Here is a 20,371-nt window from a genome sequence, read left to right as displayed (position 1 = left end):
GAGAACCAGTTTCTAAAAGGTATTTAAAAATATTTTGATTGATATGGTCCAATATGTGTTTTACTTATTAAGGAAGAACAGAAATTGGAGTTTCATTCATTATCATTCATTGTGAACCACATGACAAAGGACCGCAGTTAAAATGAAGTTCCCCTGGCACTGAGAGCTGTACTGCAACATGATTCAAATTCAGGCTTCAAAATCTTGATTCTCTGTTCTCCCATTTTCTTCTGAGTGTCATGATGTCAAGACAGGAGGCTGATCCTCCCCATCTGATGCTTTGCCAGACTTCACTCTTGGTAATCAAAGGAGCTGTGATTACAGCCTGACTTGGCTTCCAGTACCCAGGATTTCTAGTCTTCCTCCCTCCCCATATCCTGCCCTTTCATGCCTCAAACTATAATGGACTTTGAAGAAAAACCTTTTCATATCACCACAAAGATAAAAAAATAAGACTGTCCAAATCTGCCCACACAGGCTTATTTTAATATGCCAAACCAAGTAAGCAAATCTTAAATGCTTTCGGATGGGCTTAATTTTAGATATTCTTCTCTTGAGCTGTGCTGAAATCTAGGACCTGGAAGAATTTTCTCTCCTATCTGAAGTCTCCTTTTGTGTTCAAACACCAGAGCTGAGCTCAGGCTGCCTCACCACTACCAGAAGTAATAAACTGTCCCAAGGCAAACTGCAGTACAATCAGATAGTTCAAGCAGAACTATGATTTCAGAGTTGTGTCCCTTTCAGAGTTGTGCCTAGCCTTAAGAATTTGAGTTAATTTTACATTTATAACTATCTGACATTATCCATGAAGTTCCTATTATTCATTAAGACTACTGAGATCAAGGCAATTTAATCAGATTTCAGACTGATGTAAGTATTTTCTTGAGGTTGAACAGAATCAGTCTCAACTGAGTCAGTGTGATTTATTCTGTCAGGTAAGAGGGGGTGGCAGATTGTCCGTGTAGAACACTGTAGATTTAATTTTCAGAACTATGTGTATTTAACTCTTTAGACAGGGAGTTAGCCATTTTAAAGTGCAATGCTTTTCTGGTACTAGCTGTAGATTTGCTTGTAAAAGCAGAAACTTCTCACCAGCGTACTCAGTGGCACAAGTATTTCTGAAAATCTGATTGCCTTTAGATGACTTTTAAGCCTGTCTACCTCTGCTTAGATGTGCAGGCAAGGGATCCGTAGACCCCACACGCCCAGCTCTGCAAGGTCTTCCCAGTTGAAGTGCTCTTTCCTACTGGGGAAACTGAGGCACGACCCTGGGGAAGAGTCACTTTACGAAGGAGCAAAGCTGGCCCTGGCTGCGACGGGTTTTATTCGAAGACAAAGCCCGGGGGAGGCTGCTGGGGAAGGAGCCAGGCAGGGGCAGCCCAGCGTCCCCTCTCGGCCCGGGAAACCCGGCGGCTCCCCACACCCGCCCCTTGGGGCGCGGAGGCCGTGAAGACGATGGGGACGGCCCGACCGCTCCCGCAGGGAGCTCAGCCTCGCCCTCTGCGGGAACGGCTCCCGGAGGGCCGCAGCGGCGCGGTTCTCCTCAGGAGCCGAAACGGCAGCCCCCGGGCACGGGCTGTGGGCCAGGACTGGGTACAAACTGGAACACAGGAGGTTCCACTTCAATACGAGAAGAAACTGCTTCGCAGTGAGGGTGACAGACACTGGAACAGGCTGCGCAAGGGGGGCTGTGGAGTCTCCTTCTCTGGAGACATTCAAAACCCGACTGGACACATTCGTGTGTAACCTCATCTGGGTGTTCCTGCTCCAGCAGGGGGATTGGACTAGATGATCTTTCAAGGTCCCTTCCAGTCCCTGACACTCTGTGATTCTGTGGGCACTGCGCACCGCACGGATGGCCCTCGCCTCAGCCAGCGCCCCCGCCTGTCCCAGCCTCCGCGGAGCCCCTGGGCGGGGCGAGCCCGCCCTTTCCCGGCGCGGTGGGAGCGCGCTTCCCTCCTGGGGCGCTAGGGGGCGCCCTCGGGCCGCGGGCGCCGCCGCGCAGCGTAGCCCGGCAGGTGGCGCTGCCGCCCCGCGAGCCGGCGACCCCGGCCCCGCCGTCCCCTCCCGGCCCCGCCCGCCGGCGGCGTCACGGCCACGAGCGGAAGGCAGGAGGAAGCCGGTGCCGCTGCGCGCGCACCTCGGGGCGCTGGCTGCGGCGGAGGCCCCGCCCCTACGCCCGCCTTCCCCTCCCCCAGCGCGCGCGAGCTCCTGGAAAGGGCGGGCTCGGGCTCGGGCTCGGGCCGTTGGGCGCGCGGGCGCCTGTGCTGTCGCCATTGTTGGCGGGGAGGGCGGGAAGCCGTTCCGGGGGCTCGTGTCCAACCAGCCGCCCTCCGCCCGCTCTTCAGGGAGGCGCCGGCTCCTCTCACACCGCCACTGGGGCCGCTCCTCTTCCCTTCGCACTGCGGCCCGGCGCAGGGGTCGGGCGCTTCCCGGCTGCCTCGCGGCCGCCTGTGCCAAGTGGCGGAGGAGGCCGCGGCCGTAACGTGAAAGGCGCGTTTGCTTCAATATGTGCCCGGAACCCGCCCACCCTTGCTGGGGGAACGGCGGCAGTGGGAGAGCGGGCCCTGCCCGCGCCTCCCCTGGGCCCCGCTCGGCGGGACGTGCTGGCCGCAGCCTTGCCCCGGGGCCGGGCCCAGCGTGGCGTCAGGACGGGCCTTTACTTCGTACGCCGTGCGGGTGGAGTTGTGCCGTGCCCTTGAGCACAAGGGTGTGTAGGCAGCAAAGTCTAGCTTGTGTTTTTTGGTGAAATATAATGCTTTCCCAAACCAGGAATGGAAGAAAGCAACACTTTTATTATACCCTAAAGTATATCACTGCTAAACAAATTATTTGGGGCTAAATGGTGCAAGTATCTTGGTGGCATCTGGTAGAGGTCGTAATTTTAACAAATTGCTTTTTAGATCGAAGCAGAGACAACTTTTCATTGTTCTTTCTTTGCTGTATGATTTTTGGAGGAAAAAGTCTTTGTTGGTGCCTTTTGCAGGATGGTGCTACTATGTTGTGTCCAAAACCCCAGGGAGGTTCTCTGCTGCCATGAGAGCTGCTATTTCAAAATGAAGTTTCTCTCCAGGTCTGATGTGATATTGAGAGTGTTCCTGTCATAAAATACAGAAGCGAAAGCACAGTGCACCTTTGATTTGGTGTGGTTATACCCAGGTTTTATAAGGCTTGCAAGTCCATGTTATGTTGGGACAACCACAAAGACTTTTGTGGAATTATGTTGGTATAATATGGAAACTTGGCCCAGGGTCTTGTACACATACACAAACTGTAACTTTTCATTAATGTTATTGGTTAGTTTAACGGATAAACATAACAAAGCATGGAGCTAAGTAATATGAAATAATAGACATTTTAACAATTATAATTAATAAAAACATGCATGATTTTAATATTACATGCATTTTTGAAATGTTAGCAATATGAGCGATATAACTGTTACTTCCGTTGCTGTAGAGTTTCAAGGGTTTCAGGAGTTGTAATAGAGTAATGGATTTTTTAAAAATGCATTTAAATATATCAATAAATACTTAACTCACAGCAAATCCATAGACTGCATTTAACTTGTTTTTTAATAATTCTGTAGCCTAGTGGTTAAAACTGGATACTTAGGTGTCAAACTTCTTGTTAAGATCTGGGAATCATGCCTAATTGCTTTTCTGGGCCTGGGATTAATGCTCTCTCTTTATTGTTATGTTTGATGAAAATCTGTTCAGAATATAATTTGAAGGTTTACATTATTTCAATTATCTGCTGTTCTCTTGTTCTCTTACAATGTGTGTTCCATCCTTCTCCCAATCAGCACCTATTCTTAGCCACCAAAAATATCTTCCCTTCTGCCAAGCTTTCTCTTCTTTGTCCTTGAGTACTCTTTAATTCCAGAAGATGCTTTTAAACTCTTTATTTTTTTCCATTAATGTCAGATTTCTGTTACGAAGTGGATTGCTAGTGTTAATATTTTTTTTTTTTTTTTATAAGTAGCAGACTGCAAGAACTTTTGGGCAGGTAACAGTGTCAGATTTGACAGAACTCCATGAATGCATGTGAGTCTTGGAAAGACTTTTTATCATGTGCAGTGGGGTTTGGGTTTTTGGTTGTTTGTTTTTGTTTTGTTTTGTTTTCAGTAGTCACCATATGACTTACTCAGAAAACAGTGAATAGCTGAAGTTCCATAATACATGGAGACAATCTCTATTACCAGTTTTCTTTGGAATTATTTCTTTGTATATATGATTTTTTTAAAAAAAATAACTGAAAATCAGTTACATACAGATGTTGGTGTTTTCAAAAAAAAAATGTGTTAAGGTTATAGTTATCTACACAGACTGCAAAGTATTCTGGCACTTAGTATTTTAAGACAGGTTCTATATTTACGTTTAGAGCTTTGCTACATGTTACTAGCCCTCTGTCTTTATCGTTTACCATCTTAGTCTTTAGAATCTGCTCCAGAGTTCTTCAAGGAAACTTTGGCATGGATATTTTTAGGAAAAAATGGCTTGAGTGTCAGGTTGCCAGGGCAGCCCTGGTGCTGGCACACAAGGTCTGGTTTGCAGCTCTCGGTACCTTTAATGCCCTGTGCCCACACACTGAGCACTAACTTTCATCAAGGTGTTCTCTGACAGAGGACCAGTTAGTGTGGGTGGTGATGTGCCAAGGAAGCAGATAAATTCAACTACTATGTTAAATAAGATTATTGCTTTACTAATATCAGTTATCATGTTATTAATACTAAGCATAACCCTACTTCAGCTGTTGTAATAAAAGTGAAACACAGTATGGACAGGCGACCTGTTAGCAGTTACGTGCTGTCTACAGTTATACCTTGACAACACGCCTGTGTTGGCTCATGTTGCTTAGGGTGGGGTGGTGCTTCCCCTGCTCCAACTCGGGGTGCACCACACAGCTTACTTTGTTCTGGGTCTGGCAGAAGAAGAAAGGCACTAGTGTGGCCTCTCCTGAGGCTCCAGTGCTTTATGCTGTAGATAAGCATATCTATGGCTTTTCCTCTAGGGCTTTTGAAGGCCTTTCCCCAAAGATTATTTTACCCTTTTTAGGGTTTTTGTCTGGGATCTCCTGACTGTTGCATGGGTCACAAAATTGGGTTTTATATCATCCTATCGCTATCCGTTTTATCTGCTGTAACTGTTGTCTTCATGTTACTCTTCACTACTTGTCTCCAGCAAGGACTCTGTAGTTCCCACCAGTCACACTTGTTTCCCTTCCTTACAGCTGGTAGAGGTGAAGTTTAATATGTACACGTTTATGTCCAGCAAGGTCATGGCACCAGGGAAACCTCTGTGGGCTCCACATGGGTATTTATTTCTTTTCTGTACGTTTTTCTAAGTGATAATCACTTTTAGTATGGAAGAAATATGTTCTTGTTTCCACATAGAGCAGAAAAAGAACAAGGATCTGGTGAGGAAGAAGCAAGCATGCACAAAGATTTTTTTTTTTCTTTAGAGGTATAGTATAAAGAGTGCATGCAAGCACAGTATTAGAGCTTTAAATTTTGTTAGCACTTAAAGGCAGCTTAATGTAGCAGTTGTTCACTCTTGGGAGAATTTTTTTTCACTATTTGTATTAAGATGCAACATGACCTAGTTTGCATTTATGTGTTGGAAGACCTAGATCAGCTTAGAGTGTTTATTTGCTATAATGGTCTAGTAATTAGACTAGACTATTTCTTTACCAAAGATCTCAAACATTATCACAGAAGAATTCAGAATAGTGTGTTAGGTTGGTTGGACCTCCATCAGGCTATGCATGTGCTATAGAAGATGGAGGTTTCAAATGGAGCAGTGAACCTGGCAGCGTTTGTGTGCGTGTCTAAGTGAAAATGTCATATCTGAAGAGCTGCCCTTGTGGTTTTGTTGGCTATGATTTGAGAATTCATCCAGAAATGCACTAGATTTTTGATTTTTGGATCAAATTCAGAGGAATCTAGGGTGTAGGCAGAATTTGGCTGCTTGACTTGAAAGTCCTGTTCAGTTTGTTACTTAATGTCACTGTTGTACAACTTGCATGGTATGGTACTCAAAACTCGGTGAGCATCCTGTGTGAAATACCAGGTTATTATTGCCCAGTTCTTACACCCTTTCTTTAGGCATCAGGTGCTGACCAATATCTGAGGCTGGCTATGGTGCTAGCCAGGCATTAAGAAAGTAAGGGGTTTTTTGTTTTTTTCTGGGGTGCTTTCTGAATTTAAGATCCCCTGAGTGTGTCAAAATCATACAATTCATTCTAAGACCAAGGGCTAATGTTGACTGGGAGGCAGCACATAGGTGGGATTGGGTACTCTGAGTCACTTTGAACACAAAGCCTACATGTATATCCCAAGGATGAAAGTTTCCATGAAATGCAGTGGGGGCTGCTGCTTTCTTTGTAAAAGAGGTGGTGTATCACTATTTCCCATAATTTTCTGGTTTGTCTTCCCCAGAAGACAAGGATTCAGCTTTCTCAGGCTGATGTCTTTCAAACAGCTATGTTTTCTACCTTGAAGAAGGGTTTCTTATGGTAAGTTTTTCTGGGCATAGGTTCTCCTCTTGTAGCTTTGCCTGTGCAAAAAATAAAGATTCATTGGACACATAAGAGAAACTACATGTGATGGAAGCAACTCAAATGTGTAGCCTGGGGATGAAGTCCTGTTTGTAGAAGTAGTATACCAATACACTAGTCCTACCAAAGTGCTTACATATGTTACAGAGCATAGGTGCTGGCTAAGACTTACAAAACTCTTCTGATCTGTTCCTCTCAAGATAAGTGCTACAGCTGGTAAAGTATGTTTTTTGCTTGTTTCCTCTTTGGCAAGAAGGAGAGGGGGAAACTTCCTGCAAAGCTACTTGTACCTGGTACTAAAGTGATACTATTTTTCTTTTCCCTGCTGATTTTCAAAATGATGGAAGAGCTAATGTAAAATGCCTTAGGCCGAAGACGAAGCTGAGCCCAGTTTTTCTTCATCTTGGGTGGCTCTAACCATGATGTTTTATAAAGAAATAACACTTAAACAAAACAAAAAAACCCCAACCAAATAAAAAACACCCCACCCAAATAAAAAAACCCCACAAACACCAGATTAAACCAAATCCAATCTCAAAAAGTAGTCTATAGGTGTCACTGAACATAACGGGGAGAAGAATGTTTAAGTTACCTATTCCAATGTATAAGTTTTTGTGGATATAGTAGCATGAGACCCCCTCAGCTTTTGTGAAACCCAATCTGAAACATCATTGCTTAGTTAACAAGCACTGCAGGAAGATGCCCTTCTGTAAGCAGGCAGAGGTTGGTGACATTTTCCAAGGTAGTCATGGTAAGAGTTACTGTATTTTGAAGTTAGTAGTTTTTGGTGAAGAAGTTGTTATGTGGGTCTTAATACCTACGTGTGTAAACTGTTTTGGTATTCATAGTCACCAGTTGTGATGTGCAGATACAGACACTGTTGCAGAGGGTGCCAAGCCAAATGCTAATGGATGGCATCAGGAATTTGACTGCTGCATACAGCAAATGTTTGTGATACAAGAAGTGCAGTTCACTTCTTTCAACTCACAAGGTGGAGGGCATGGTAGCACAGATAAATGGTGAGCTGGCATCTGCTCTGAAGCAGATGAAGATGGGATAACCCAAGAGGATAATTAATATGCTGAAAAAGGAGCAGATGTCAGTTAAAGACAGCTTGTCTGTCCATTCAGGTGCCAGTTCTGGAGCATGTGTCGGCAGTACAGGCTTGTCAGCCTGTTTGTGAAATTTGGTGTTGCTTGACATCGTAATTTTTTAGAAGGTGTAGAATTGCTGTAGGCATTGTGAACTGGGAAAATAAAAAAGGGTGGGTTTTTTTAATCACTGGAGCAAACCCAAATTACAATTTGATGTTAAAACCAACTACTTGGCATTTTAGGTTGTCATTTTTTTTAAATGAGAAGTCCAATATGAAACCAGTTGCTTTTACTAGAAACAAAATAACCGCACACTGCAACAGAGTGTTTATATTAGGCTGGCTGGGACCGTGGGCTACTGCACTTTAAAACTTCTGTAGTAATGTGCAAATGTTTTCCAAAGCATTTTGCCCCATACCTTTTCTTCAACTAAATTCCTTTACACTTACAATCTCTCACTCTTGTCTTGGGTGAAGTGCCATGTTGATACAGTTTATGGCCTTCAGTACCAGAAAGTAGCTCAAGTTTCTCCATCTGGGAAATATTTCCATAAACTAAGATTTGGAATACTCCGTTGGTACCAGGGCTCCTGTCCAGCTGAGGTTAGTGCAATAGTCCTTAAGAGTTGATGCAGGAACTCTTGAAAGAGGGATGGGTTTACAATATTTTCTTTTATACGATGGACATTATCAATGTGTTGATTGCAAATTAGGGGCCAAATTTACCAGTTCATTGTCTGAGAAATTAAAAATTTATAAAAAGTAATTGAGTCTATTTCTGAGCTGGTATGAGTTTGCCTGTGTAAAGTCAAACACATGAAATGAGGTAAGGATTGTGTTACATTTTTTTTCTCGTGGTACCACCTCTTTGGGTTCCCTTTATTCCCATGTTGTTCACCTTTTAATAATAAAAAAAAAAGTCTCTATCTTCGTTGTTCTGTGTCTTGAACTTAGCATTTCCACAATATTTTTCTGTGTTATACTGTACTCATCCCAAAGGACATAGCTAGTGGTTTACTAACATACAAACACATAGATTGTAGGAACGCATGGTTAAGCTTAGTGAAAAAAGCTGCTCAGTTACATGGTAGTGCTGTGAGGGGAGATGACGAAAAGCCAGAAATAACTTTTAATGCCTTTAAATATCAGTTTACTTTGCTCTAGAACATCAAACACTTATAAATGTGTAAACTACTTACATTTATACAGTCCTAAAATTACATTCAGCCCTGCGAAGGCAACTGCGAGGCTGATGTGGCCCCTGGTGAAAGTGAGTTTGACACCCCTGCTCTAGAGCATCAAACACTTAGAAGGTTTCGTCAGATTCATGCAGGTACAGCTGTGTCACTTCTTTGAAGAACAGTAGTTTGGGGCAGCACACCTTCAGGCAGGGAAGCACAAAGAAGAAAGTGACTGGACAGGCCGGAAAAATTGATCTCCATACACAGGTGTATTTAAGAAGTGTAAATATAAGTTTGGGGGAAAAGGGGTTCATCCTTGAAAAGTTATTTCCTTCTTGTTAGCGTTTGTGTACCTTTTCTTTAGGAAAACTGCTGAGATTCTAATAGCCCATCTTAGGGTAACAGTTCTGTGTTTTGGGGAGCAGATGGATCCAGACTGCTCTGAATTTTATGTGATGTCCTTGAAGAGCTTCCTCTTATGCAGCAGCCTAGTGGTTGTGTCTGCTGACTTGAGAGACTGAAGATACTTTCCTTGATATTTTGGATACCAATACAGTTCTTCAAAGTGGAAAGGTTGCTAACTTCAGACAAAAGTGCCACAAATTAGTTGTCTATCTAAAAGCTCTGTAAAAATTTTGAGCAACACTGCAGTGGGATATTAGGGAAAATTCCCTTTGAAATATTGTATCTTTAATATAGAAGTCACCCATGAATATATTTGGAGAATAAAAGAGTCTTTTGTATTTTAAATACTTTTTTTAAGGATTCTGTATAAGGAACCAATCTGGCCTCCTCTCTCTGCCCCTGTAGCCAAAGCCACCAGTGGCTGAGAGACCTTTACATAGAGCAGCTTTTGAGAACAAAGGTGCCCCATCAGTGCAGTAAGAGCAAAATATGATATTTGGTCTCTGAAATACTTCCACAAAATCGTTCTTAGCAGATCTAGGCTGTACATCAGAGAGAATTTTATCTAAACCAATTTAATATTAGGGAGGAGGGTTAAATAGCACTGGTATTTTTTTTTTTTTATTTGGAGGTTAGTAATTTATCACTTGAAGTTGTACAATACATCAGTTATCAGAACAATTGGACCTATTGAGAGTTTCTGAAGTGAAAGCCACAAGTTATCAGATAAATTTGGAGTTGTGTAATTTTCTCATAACCCTTCACTTGGAAGCCTTTCTGCTTCCAGTATAGCATGAGGTCTGGCAGCGAGGTTAACCCTGACCTCCGAGTATTCTATATGGACTTGTTCATTTCTGCCACATTCTTTCGGTTTAAATTTAGATTTACTGGCAGCTATTATGCCTATTACAATAAGCTCCATGGGCAAAACATTGAAACAAATATGCCTTTTATCACAGATGTTTTTGCTGAATAAGATTAGTGAAGAACACTTGAAAGCTGAAAAACAGGGTGCAGAAGCTTTTGGTCCAAAAGGCACAAATAGTTGAATGTCTGGAATGTATTTACTTCTCAATCTAAGGAAAGAACAAGTAATTGTTTAGGTGATGGACCATAATCTTGTGCCCTGTTTTACCTCTGTAATTTGTTATTGGTAGTAACAAAATTTCAGCTATGTAGATGAACACAGAATCTGGGTATGAATGTGTACATATAGCAAGTATGTGTAGCCTGCTGTTCTAAAACAAGCTGTGGTTGCTGTAGGAAGTAGCAACCTACAAGTATATGTTTCACTGATTGATAAATGTGTCTTAGTAAATATTAAATAGTTGGGTTAGTTCTTAACATACAATAACTATCTGAAGCATAATATCTTCATTTGTAACTGCTTAAAGTTTAAGGAATTGCATATCACTTAATTTTATATTTAGCACAGAGGATAATACTTCTGGTTTATTATATTTTTATTCTTTTTTGTCTAACATAAGTATATGGGACTTGAGAATTCCATATGGCAAAGGAGTTCACTTTAAAAGGCCAATATGTCATTCTCTGCCTAATGTATGATATGATCATCATAGATAAGGTTTCTCTGCCTTGAAAGATTTGTTTGACGAGGAATTATCTGGTCTCACTTTCTAGTACTGCTCAGCAGTTTAGGATGGGATGAGACAAAAAGGCCTCAGGTTGTACCAGGGGAGGTTTAGATTGTCTATGAGGAAAGATTTCTTCACTGAAAGCGTTATCAAGCATTGGAACAGGCTGCTAAGGGAAGTGGTGGAGTCACCATCCCCAGAGTTGTTTAAAAGACATGTAGATGTGGTGCTTAGGGACATGTTTTAGTGGCAGACTTGGTAGTGTTAGGTTGATGGTTGGACTTGATGATCTTAAGGGTCTTTTCCAACCTCTATGGTTCTGTATTCTTAGGTAACATATAAAAAGTGCTCCTGTAATGCACTTCTCTCTAAGCTGTTCAGGTTCTTCAAAGGTGACAGCATTCCTATACATTGCTGAATAAATGCAGCTCCACCAAAGAAAGGAGACCTTGAGAGTATATGGAAAGGAGCAATGTCCCTGTACACCTTTTTAGGGGAAAAACAATGAATAAAGCAGACCATGATTCTTAGATAATTCAGAGTGAGATTTCTTTTCCTCCTGAAGGGCGAGACACAAAAGCTTCCAAAGACACTGACCCTCCTGTCACTGCAGTTGCTATGGGCAGGATACATCAACACGGCTCTTCTGAGTGCTGATAGCATCCAACCCAGTTACTAGGGCTGAACACTGGGGAGCTGTGTTCCTCCTGAATGGATTAGGCAGAATTCATTCACTAGTTAGAAGTCCTACTGTGCAGGCTTGTATATTTTTCAATGTAAGTAGCATCATGTTTTTGCTGTCCAGCAAGAATTTCAGGCAACCTTTGAAATATGTAGCCAATCAGCATTTATTCCAAATGCTGCTTTTGTGCCAAATTTCCAATTAGTGAATGGCATTTGTTAACTAAGCCCATTTGGCTTTCTCTTGAAGGATAATGAAAACCCATCGTTTTCCCCATCCCCTTAATAGACACAATGGAGTCATACTGAACTGAAAAAGACAGAACTGAATGGAGAAAGCTAGGAGAGTTATAGTTTGGGGAAACTCTTTCAGACTTGTGTTTTAAAGCAATGACTGTAGTTTTGAGTTTTGTTACAGTACAACAATAAATTTATAAAATAAGAGAGTTTGACTCATATGGATATATTGTAGACTGTTGGTGAATGCTGGAAGTATTGTTCCAGTAAGTAAATATTTGTCAAGATAAAGGCAAAGTATGCTTCCTAATGCATGGAACTGTATTTTTTACTGTAACGCTGTATCCTATATTTGTATTCCTACATGTATTTGGAGTGTCTTCGTCAAAAATATTTGCAAGCCTTCGTTAAAGTCTTCATGAATTTTAATCTTTGCATTTTCTATGGAAATTGCTAAAATAGAGACACTCCGCCAACTCCTTGAAATACTCTTTCCTGTCGTGGAACAGAAAATGGACTTCTGCACTTGTGTAAATCTCTCCTACTTTTTATTTAACTCAACAATCCTAACATTATTTGACCTTCAATATTTGTCAACTGTACAATTTGTCAACAAGTACAATTTTTGCATACCTCACTGAAATCAAACACGTTTTACTCATTTCTGTATGCAGTTGTTGCCTCAGAGTTGTTTAGCATTGATTTGGTAAGAAAGCACATTCTTACAGCTCCTTACAGTTTAACTGTGCTGAGAAATAAAAGCTTCATTTACATTCTGACAGACTTTCTATGTCCATTGTTGCTGGAGTTTGCATTGGTTTATGTGGGTTTTTTTATCTTGTTCCTGGGTTTTTTGAGCATTCTTTAGTATTGGAAACATCAGCATGTGAGGAAGCATAACTACAGGAAGATGTAGAGTCTACTTTGTTTAGAAATCAGTGTTATAGACATTTACCACTATGCACATTTTCTGTGTAAGATCATCTCACTCAGAAAGGATTCAGCATGAGGAGTGTCTTGATAGTCACTTTCTGTGGAACATTCTGTAATTCCTATATTTTACATTAAAGTGTTTGGAAAGCAATGGGAAGTAATCACAGAATCTGTTTTAATGGTTTTAATAGCTACAGAATTGAAATACAGCTTAGCACTTTAAACAGCATTTCAGGAAAAATACTTGGAGGTTATAAAAATGTAGGAAATTCCAAATAAAGATTTGGAAAACTAAAGATAGGATATTTAATTTTCTGTGTTTCAAAACAATCCCTATGAAGACAATACTAGCCCCTCTGAAGGGAATGTGCTTCTATTGGAAATATGTGACCAAATGTCTGACAATCTGGAGCCTTATTCTTAGCTACTGTGGTGAAGATGAACGATTCCATTAGTAATAATACATGTCAGTGTAATACTGGAGTGAGCCTCCTGGATTCTATTTGTAGAGCTTTTTCCCACAATAGTGAACAAATTACAATTATCTCTCTGTCCCACTTGCAAAATCCTCGTAAGGAAACAAATCACCATTAAAGACTTGTCAGGTAGGAATAATAACAATATTAATCTAGCTCCCCTAGGTATTGTGGAGTTGGTGTCGTGCTCTTAGGATTTTGGTAGGACGACAATGTAGCGTTACTGTTTGTATGCTCAGTCTGTTAGAGTTGTTTGCTACGAAATCATTCTCTGTGCAAAGATTTGTATTGTTTGTGAAAGAAAGATGAAAGAACTGAAGTAGCTTCAGGACAGAGACTAATCTGGGGAGCTGTAGCTGTGTGTGATGGCAGGGAGGCCAGTGTGACTATTTTTCTTGTAGATCTTTAGAAGTTATTTGAGTGAGGAAAACAAGGCATAATGCAGCAGCATGCACAGGGACTGCCATGGAAAGATGCTTAAGGGGATGACTGGAAAGTACTTCAAGGAAACTAGGGAACAAGAAAAGTATTTGTGGCAGTTGCACTACAATGGATGGAAGTTTTCATTATACAGTGAAGCCATTCAGATAAAAGGGGAAGATGCATCCATGAAAACGGAAAGTGTTTGAGACCAATTAAATATTTCGGCCACACGGGAAGATTTTCCTCTTGGATGGGCGACATAAATCTGCAAGACTTGATGACATCTGGAATTGTAATAAAGAATAAAATACATTGCACGTGATGACCATCAGTGTCCTGTGCCTTATTGACAGCAAGCGATCAGTGGAAACATGCTAAAATAAAAATGGCTTAAGGACGAGACGAGGTTATTTTGGTTGTGGTCTTGGTTGGGCTTAACTTAAGCTGGCAGTGGTTCATCCAAGATGAAGTGTTAGAAAGGCATTCAGATATACAAAGCTGGAGTGTGATCATGTGGGCCTGAAGAGCAGCTAAGAATGTGTGTCATCAGGACTGGAGTGATAATTGAAGCTTTCTAAATGGAGAAAGTTACCCAAGGACAGGGAAAGAGCTGGTCAGCTTTTTTCATGAGGACTGGCCAGAAAAATGAGAGTCTTCAAGTCACAAAAAGCTTCAATGTTTTATGACTTGATGTATGTTTCGTTTCTTTTAGACCCAACCAGAAAAGCTATCTGAATGGTCAGACTCTCTGTCATGTCTTATGAAGAAGCTGGAACGGCTGAACTTAGATATTGAAGAAGCTCTGAGTGCTGGTTCTTCCCCCTCCGGTACTCCTTCTGCCAAAAGGCACAGGCAACTGGTAAGAATATGTGTGTTGTATTATATGTTTTCTAACGTTAAGCTATCAGATGCTCTTCAAGCCACAGTTTTCAGATCTGCTTGTGTTTCTGGACAGCCTGAGGAACTCAGGTTCAAGGATAAGTAAGTTACAGTTTTAACACAATAGTAATGAAAGCTCATGATCTGCTTAGACAACTAATGCCCAAATAAACAGAAATGTCAGAGGGAGAAATTTTTCTGTCAATATGGCTTGAAATCATTGAACACCTTTTTAGAGGGGAATTTGAATCTAGATGATTGCATTTGGTAGTTTTTCAGATAGAATATTTAAATTAATTTAAAGTTCCAATGGTAGCCCATTTACACTTGGTATGTTTCTTTAAAGACAAGAGTGGCACTATGTATCTTCATTAAGAGTTGAATTAATATTTTTCTTTCTTTATTTTATCAGAACATTTGATTTAGAGTGGCATTCCTCTTGTTAAGAATATTTTGTGATGGCAAGTGTCATGACTTGATGACACACAGTTCCCAAGCTTATATTTTGAGGGCAAATGGGATTAAGGAGCAGTGATATTATTTTAGTAATTTTTGAATAAGCAAGGAGTTTTTTTATAGAAGCAGGTAACTGGAGAGTGAACAGTGTGAGAAGTAGCAATGTTTGTTTTCTGCTTTAGGCTATGATTAAAGTCAGTGCTTAAGATAGAGTTGTTTGGATTTGCAGCTCTGAATGTTAGTACTGCCTTGAAATTCCTGAAAAGTGAGCTTGTTTGGATGCTTTTGCTGTCACTGCTGTTTCAATGCTGCTTAATTTTGTAAAAGTAAATTCTTTAAATAAATGTCTGTGTGGATCACTGTAAACGTCCCTCAAGGTGGGAAGGTCAGGATCTGGCATCTCAGTGTTGTGCTTTGCAGTATGTGTTTTCATACTCTGCAGAGAGAGTGTTAGTGACAGAGTGGCCATGACTGTCTCTCCTTTCTTGTTGTACATGTCAGCAAGTCAGAACCAGGTCTGTCCAACTGTGTTCATTTTGTCATTAACTTGTCTATTAATGGACAGTGCTCTGTCTTCTTGTAGGAGACTGCTCAATGTCTTCTGTTGAAGTGTGGTGGCATTGTAGTCTGCTTTTCTGCCTGATAGTGAAATTCAAGCCATCAGAGTTCCGGCACTTCCCGCTTTGAGGCAGTCTGGTTTTGCTAACCAGGGGTCCAAACACTCATCATTTTATAGCTGTGCCTATCCTACTAAGGCAAAAGCTGTGGTTTGGTTAGGCATAATTCTTTTTGCATGATGACTTGAACATCATAGGATACTAGACTTCAAATCCATTGCTGGGGCCTTCAATGAGGGACATGTAGCATGTAGACAGCCAAAAAACAAATCCAGATAAACAGTGTTTTCAAGTGCCATTTGATACATAAGAACAACAACATCCAAAGTGGCTGTATAGAGAATGCCAACACCAGTGTCCCAGATGTTGCACTTCTCTTACTGAAGTGTGGTAACAGAGGCCAGGACTTTGGGCACAGCTTTCTTCCTGGGACATATTCCCTGGCCAAAAGCCTGCACTAGCAATACAGAGCTGGTCATGCTTAATATGCTGATAAAACATACTTCCAAGCCAGTATCACTGGTCTTGGCACATTTGTTTGCTTACCAATAGTTGCATCTGTTTGAATAAGTCCAAAAAGATTCCAAGGGTGTTTCTAACATCGATGCCAAAATCACCATTTTCCTCAATAAAGTATTTGAGCAGTTAGGCTCTGCTTTATCAGATCGTGCCTTCTTTCCTCTCTGAAGCAGGCAAACATGCTTCATTTTAATTGTCTATGGACAGGTAAACATCACATGAATCAGCCACATTTTTACTGTGGCCTTATTTGGCAGAATGGAAGTGTCCTTTAAGCCTCTGAGAGCCAATTTCACTACAGGAGCTGGAGAGGTCACTTAACACAAAGATCCTCCTGATATGACCAACAAGATCAGAGCAAGAAAAGAGTCAGGGACAATCTGTTGTGGAGCTGCTGGTGAGACAGCCTTTGCTGTCTCCTGTAAAGGTGTTTGTAGCAAAGCCATTTCTGAACAGGAAGTTGTCTGCTCTAATTTAAACATTTAAGAATAATTTGTCTCAATACAGGTTGACCTTAGACTTCCAGTATAGTCAAAGAAGCAAAATACACCCTCCTAAATATCACCATGAATCTACTGTGAAGAAACAGATTTTGAAAATCTCAGGATGACAATTAGAGCGGAAAAAATGAACAAACTCTTGTTTTCATACAAGTTGTATGAGTAATTTGTCTTCTATCAATTCATCCCATTTGGTCCATATTTCTTATTCTAGCTTGCAGTTTGTTCCACACATATCAAATGTTTTATTCTTGTCACTCGCAATGAAACTCAGATAAGAAGAAAATCTATCTTAGAGATGTGTTTACAAGTAACCACGTAAGTTTGGCTTCTATAAAATGATGAACCACTTATGTGTTATTTATCTATTTTTATCCCATTTTGATTATATAAATTGGGAACTGATGCAAGAAATTATGATTGGAAAGGATTTTGGGTGAAGTGCTCACAGATGCAAGGCCAGCTTATAGAACCAAGGTCTCAGAAGTAGGTGACTACTGTATGAGTGACAGCATGTTTGGTGGAGCCGCTACTCTGAAAATTGGTCTCTTAAGGGTGTGAACAATTTTAACAGACAACATGGTATTTATTTCTTATGGCATATGCTGTGTTACAGAAATATATTTTGTAATTTAATTGCTAGGTTGAGTGAGTCAGTTTTCTACCGAAGGATTTTTCATCTGTTCATGGAAGTAACTTCTTGATATTTTATTATTCTTTGAATTTTCCTGTTGTGAAGTCTTTAGTAATATTTGATTGAACAAAAGTTTTACAGGAAGACGTCTAAATGTTTGCTAATGAAAATAGACTGAGTGAACAAAAGTTATGGGATGTATTGGGTGAGAGTAGGTCTTGCAATATTTTGGTGGACAAATTTAAGGTGTTTTCTAAAACATGATCACTTTTAGATGCATACTAGGAGGTGGTTTGTCTTTACAGCTGTGTAAACTGCAAGTTACTGCTGGTGAGTTTTTTATTGGGAAATATCACTGGGCAGTAGCACTGGTTGAATGACTTGGTATCTGATCCAGAAAAGACATGAAAAATAAGTGTTTCTCATCACATTATTTTCTGAAACATTTTCTCACTGATGCTATAAATGCATGATTTAAGTACAAAAAGCTTGGCTATCTGAAGGTACTAACAGCAAAACTGATAGCTTTGAAAAATTGCAATTAATAGTACAGCTCTTCTAAAACCTCTACCTTTCCTATGAAAAAAAGTCTTTCTTAGCAATATAGAGGGAGGTAGTTTGTAAATGAGATAGCAGAGATAAAATGCTCTTGCTGTAAGCAGCAAGTTTTATTGTTTAATGTATCCGCTTCATTGCCATTTGATATCTAGTACTCAGTTTCACTACAGAAAAAAAAGATCTGAAGAATGAGAATCACGTTTTCCAGTTTTAGTTCTTTATCATTCATGGATAGTGACACAGAAATCCTGTTTGATTATAGTTAACCTGTCTTATGGCAGCAATATGCCTTTCATTGAACAAAATTTTCTTTAACTTCCACATTCTCTTTATTCTTTTGCAGTACTATATTATCTTCAAACTTTTCTGGGTCCCATACTGATTCTTTTGTCAGCTTTGCAAAGCCTCCTCATTTTACAGCCCTAAAAATACACCGGACTGGAAATAGGCAGTTGCTGTTGAATACTAGCAGCAAATTTGTCCTCTCATGAATGGGAGCAGCCAGAAAATTGGCTGATTTTTGTTTGTACCCAACAGCTGATGACTGCTCTGCAGTGCGCCCTTGATCCTGGTTCCCAACCTTGTTGTCCTTCTGAGACCAACCAGGATACGTGGGGGAAGGTTGTGCAGTTGGGCTGTTCCCCACGTTGCATCCAGTGTGGCCGGGTATGTGTGGGCCCAGAGTTGGGACACACATCTTCTAAAAAATGGTGTGGGAGTGGAGCAGTCAAGTGAGATCTCCCCAGAGAAAAGCGGATTGGTAAAGTTCGGGCTCTGTAATTTGAGAATGAGAACTTGCTGGGTCTCTGTTTAAGTTAGAAAAGCAAACATGAAGCGAAGCTGAAAGATAGTTTTAAATAATTGGAATAAAAGCATTTCTAAAGTAGAGGTAATTCAGTTCCTTGATATTTAGGCAAGTGTACTGCTAGTTATTAGTTCTCCAGTTGTGCGTATTAGCTGTTAAGGAAATGACTTCACATAATATCTGGATGTCTAACTCAGCAAAATGTAAGCATGATGTAGCAGGTAGTTTTAAGAAAAGAGATTGAAGACGAATATTTACCTTGCTTCAGAGAAAAGAAGCTTTAAAAAGATAAAATTCCCATGTTTTTATCTTGTCGTTCGCATTAAAAATATTTATGACTTACCTTTATTTACAGGGTTTTTAAAATTCTCTTACAGTGCCCTGTTCAAGTGGAGACAGGCTTTTATGGAGATCATCAAGGAAAAGCATCTTGGATAAATAGAAGAGCAGACTACCAGGATCTAGACTGTTTATCGTACCCAGTATCAAGTGGAGCACGACCTAAAACTGATGTAAGTAACTACAACAGATTTACAACATTCTCTGACTCTGAGGTTCAGTAGCCTCAAAATTTAGTATTTATCATTAAAAATATTCCTTGCATTTCTTTTCAAAGTAATTTGTTTTGCAAATATCACACTGCATGGAGGAGTTAGGTTTGCAAAACAGGTAAAGATAAAACTTAAGTCAGTCTCGAGATAATGAGACCCCAGGGCTGTGGGATTCACCTAATTTGATTTTAGACAACGCTGATGAAGAAGACTTCTACATCTGAACTAGTCACTTGGGCTGCTTTCATATTCAATGGAAAGAAACAGGTACTTCTAAAGAGTAATTAATCTCATCTAGAGGTTACATGTGATGGATTCCAGGCCTGAGAGCCACTAGTGCTTCTTGTTCTTCATTGCTTGTTTTAGAATTAATCTCCTAGGTTTTTTAATTTGACTGTTGGTTATGCCCAATTCAGGGTGGATTCCCCTCTGCATTCACTGTAAGCTGACGTGTCGAGCTCTGGAGGTTTAGTTAGTCCTGCTTCTAATCAATAATAGCAATATTTATTTTGGTTTTGATTTTGTTGTTGTTGTTGGTTTGGTTTGGTTGGTTGGTTGGTTTGGTTTTGTTTTTACAAGGTGATGCTACCATCTGCAATTTAAGTCTGTTAAAATCTATCAGAGGGTTTTCTCAAAAGGCTTTCATTCACTTTCTCAATAGCTGAATGTTGTTGTATTTATGCATGTAAAAGTAAGGTATTTTAGGATCAATGTCTTGTTTCCAAAATGCAGATGGTTTTGCCTCTCAGTTGTAAATTACTTGCATGCCAGCAGTGCCCATGTTAATCACGCAACATAAAAATGGTTGCACTGGTTGAATCAAAAGGTGCTTGTAGTCCAGTATCCTTTCATTGACAGTGACCAATGCTGGGTGCTCAGGAAGAATTTTAAGAACTGGATAAGCAGATAATATGCCATGCAGACATGTTGAAGCCACACACCATATTGCAGTTTTGTAATTAATAGCCCCTAATGGTGTCTTTTGCCACTAGTTGTGTCTTTTGTATGTGTTCGTATTTGTTTGTTCTTTTGATATTCAGAGCATCTTGTAGCAAAGAGTTCCAAAGTTTAACTGCGAAGTATGTAGAAAAAAAACACTTAATTTCTTCTTGTAAATTTGCTACCAGATTATTGATTTGGCTGTAATTCTTGTACTGTGAAAACCTGAATCTTAGGGATCTTGTAAAAAGTAGTGAATACCTGAGAATGAAGTTTGGGGTTTTTTTTTCCAGTGAATATGATTGTATTTGTTTGTATTTAATTTTATCTG

The 20,371-nt window shown here is 40.4% G+C and overlaps 1 protein-coding gene across 3 annotated transcripts in view; it reads left to right on the top strand.

The window, feature by feature from the left end:
* Window positions 1-20,371, top strand: part of STARD13 (StAR related lipid transfer domain containing 13) — a 310,401-nt gene that overhangs the window by 65,781 nt on the left and 224,249 nt on the right. For all 3 annotated transcript variants that reach the window (XM_065051591.1, XM_021286176.2, XM_065051599.1), the window contains 2 exons: window positions 14,295-14,441; window positions 18,928-19,062. In XM_065051591.1, coding sequence (XP_064907663.1) covers window positions 14,295-14,441; window positions 18,928-19,062 — 282 coding nt within the window. The remainder of the gene's footprint in view (window positions 1-14,294; window positions 14,442-18,927; window positions 19,063-20,371) is intronic.

Source organism: Columba livia, chromosome 1, assembly GCF_036013475.1.
Source record: "Columba livia isolate bColLiv1 breed racing homer chromosome 1, bColLiv1.pat.W.v2, whole genome shotgun sequence".
NCBI lineage: Eukaryota > Metazoa > Chordata > Aves > Columbiformes > Columbidae > Columba > Columba livia.
This window is presented reverse-complemented; position numbering and strand designations above follow the sequence as displayed.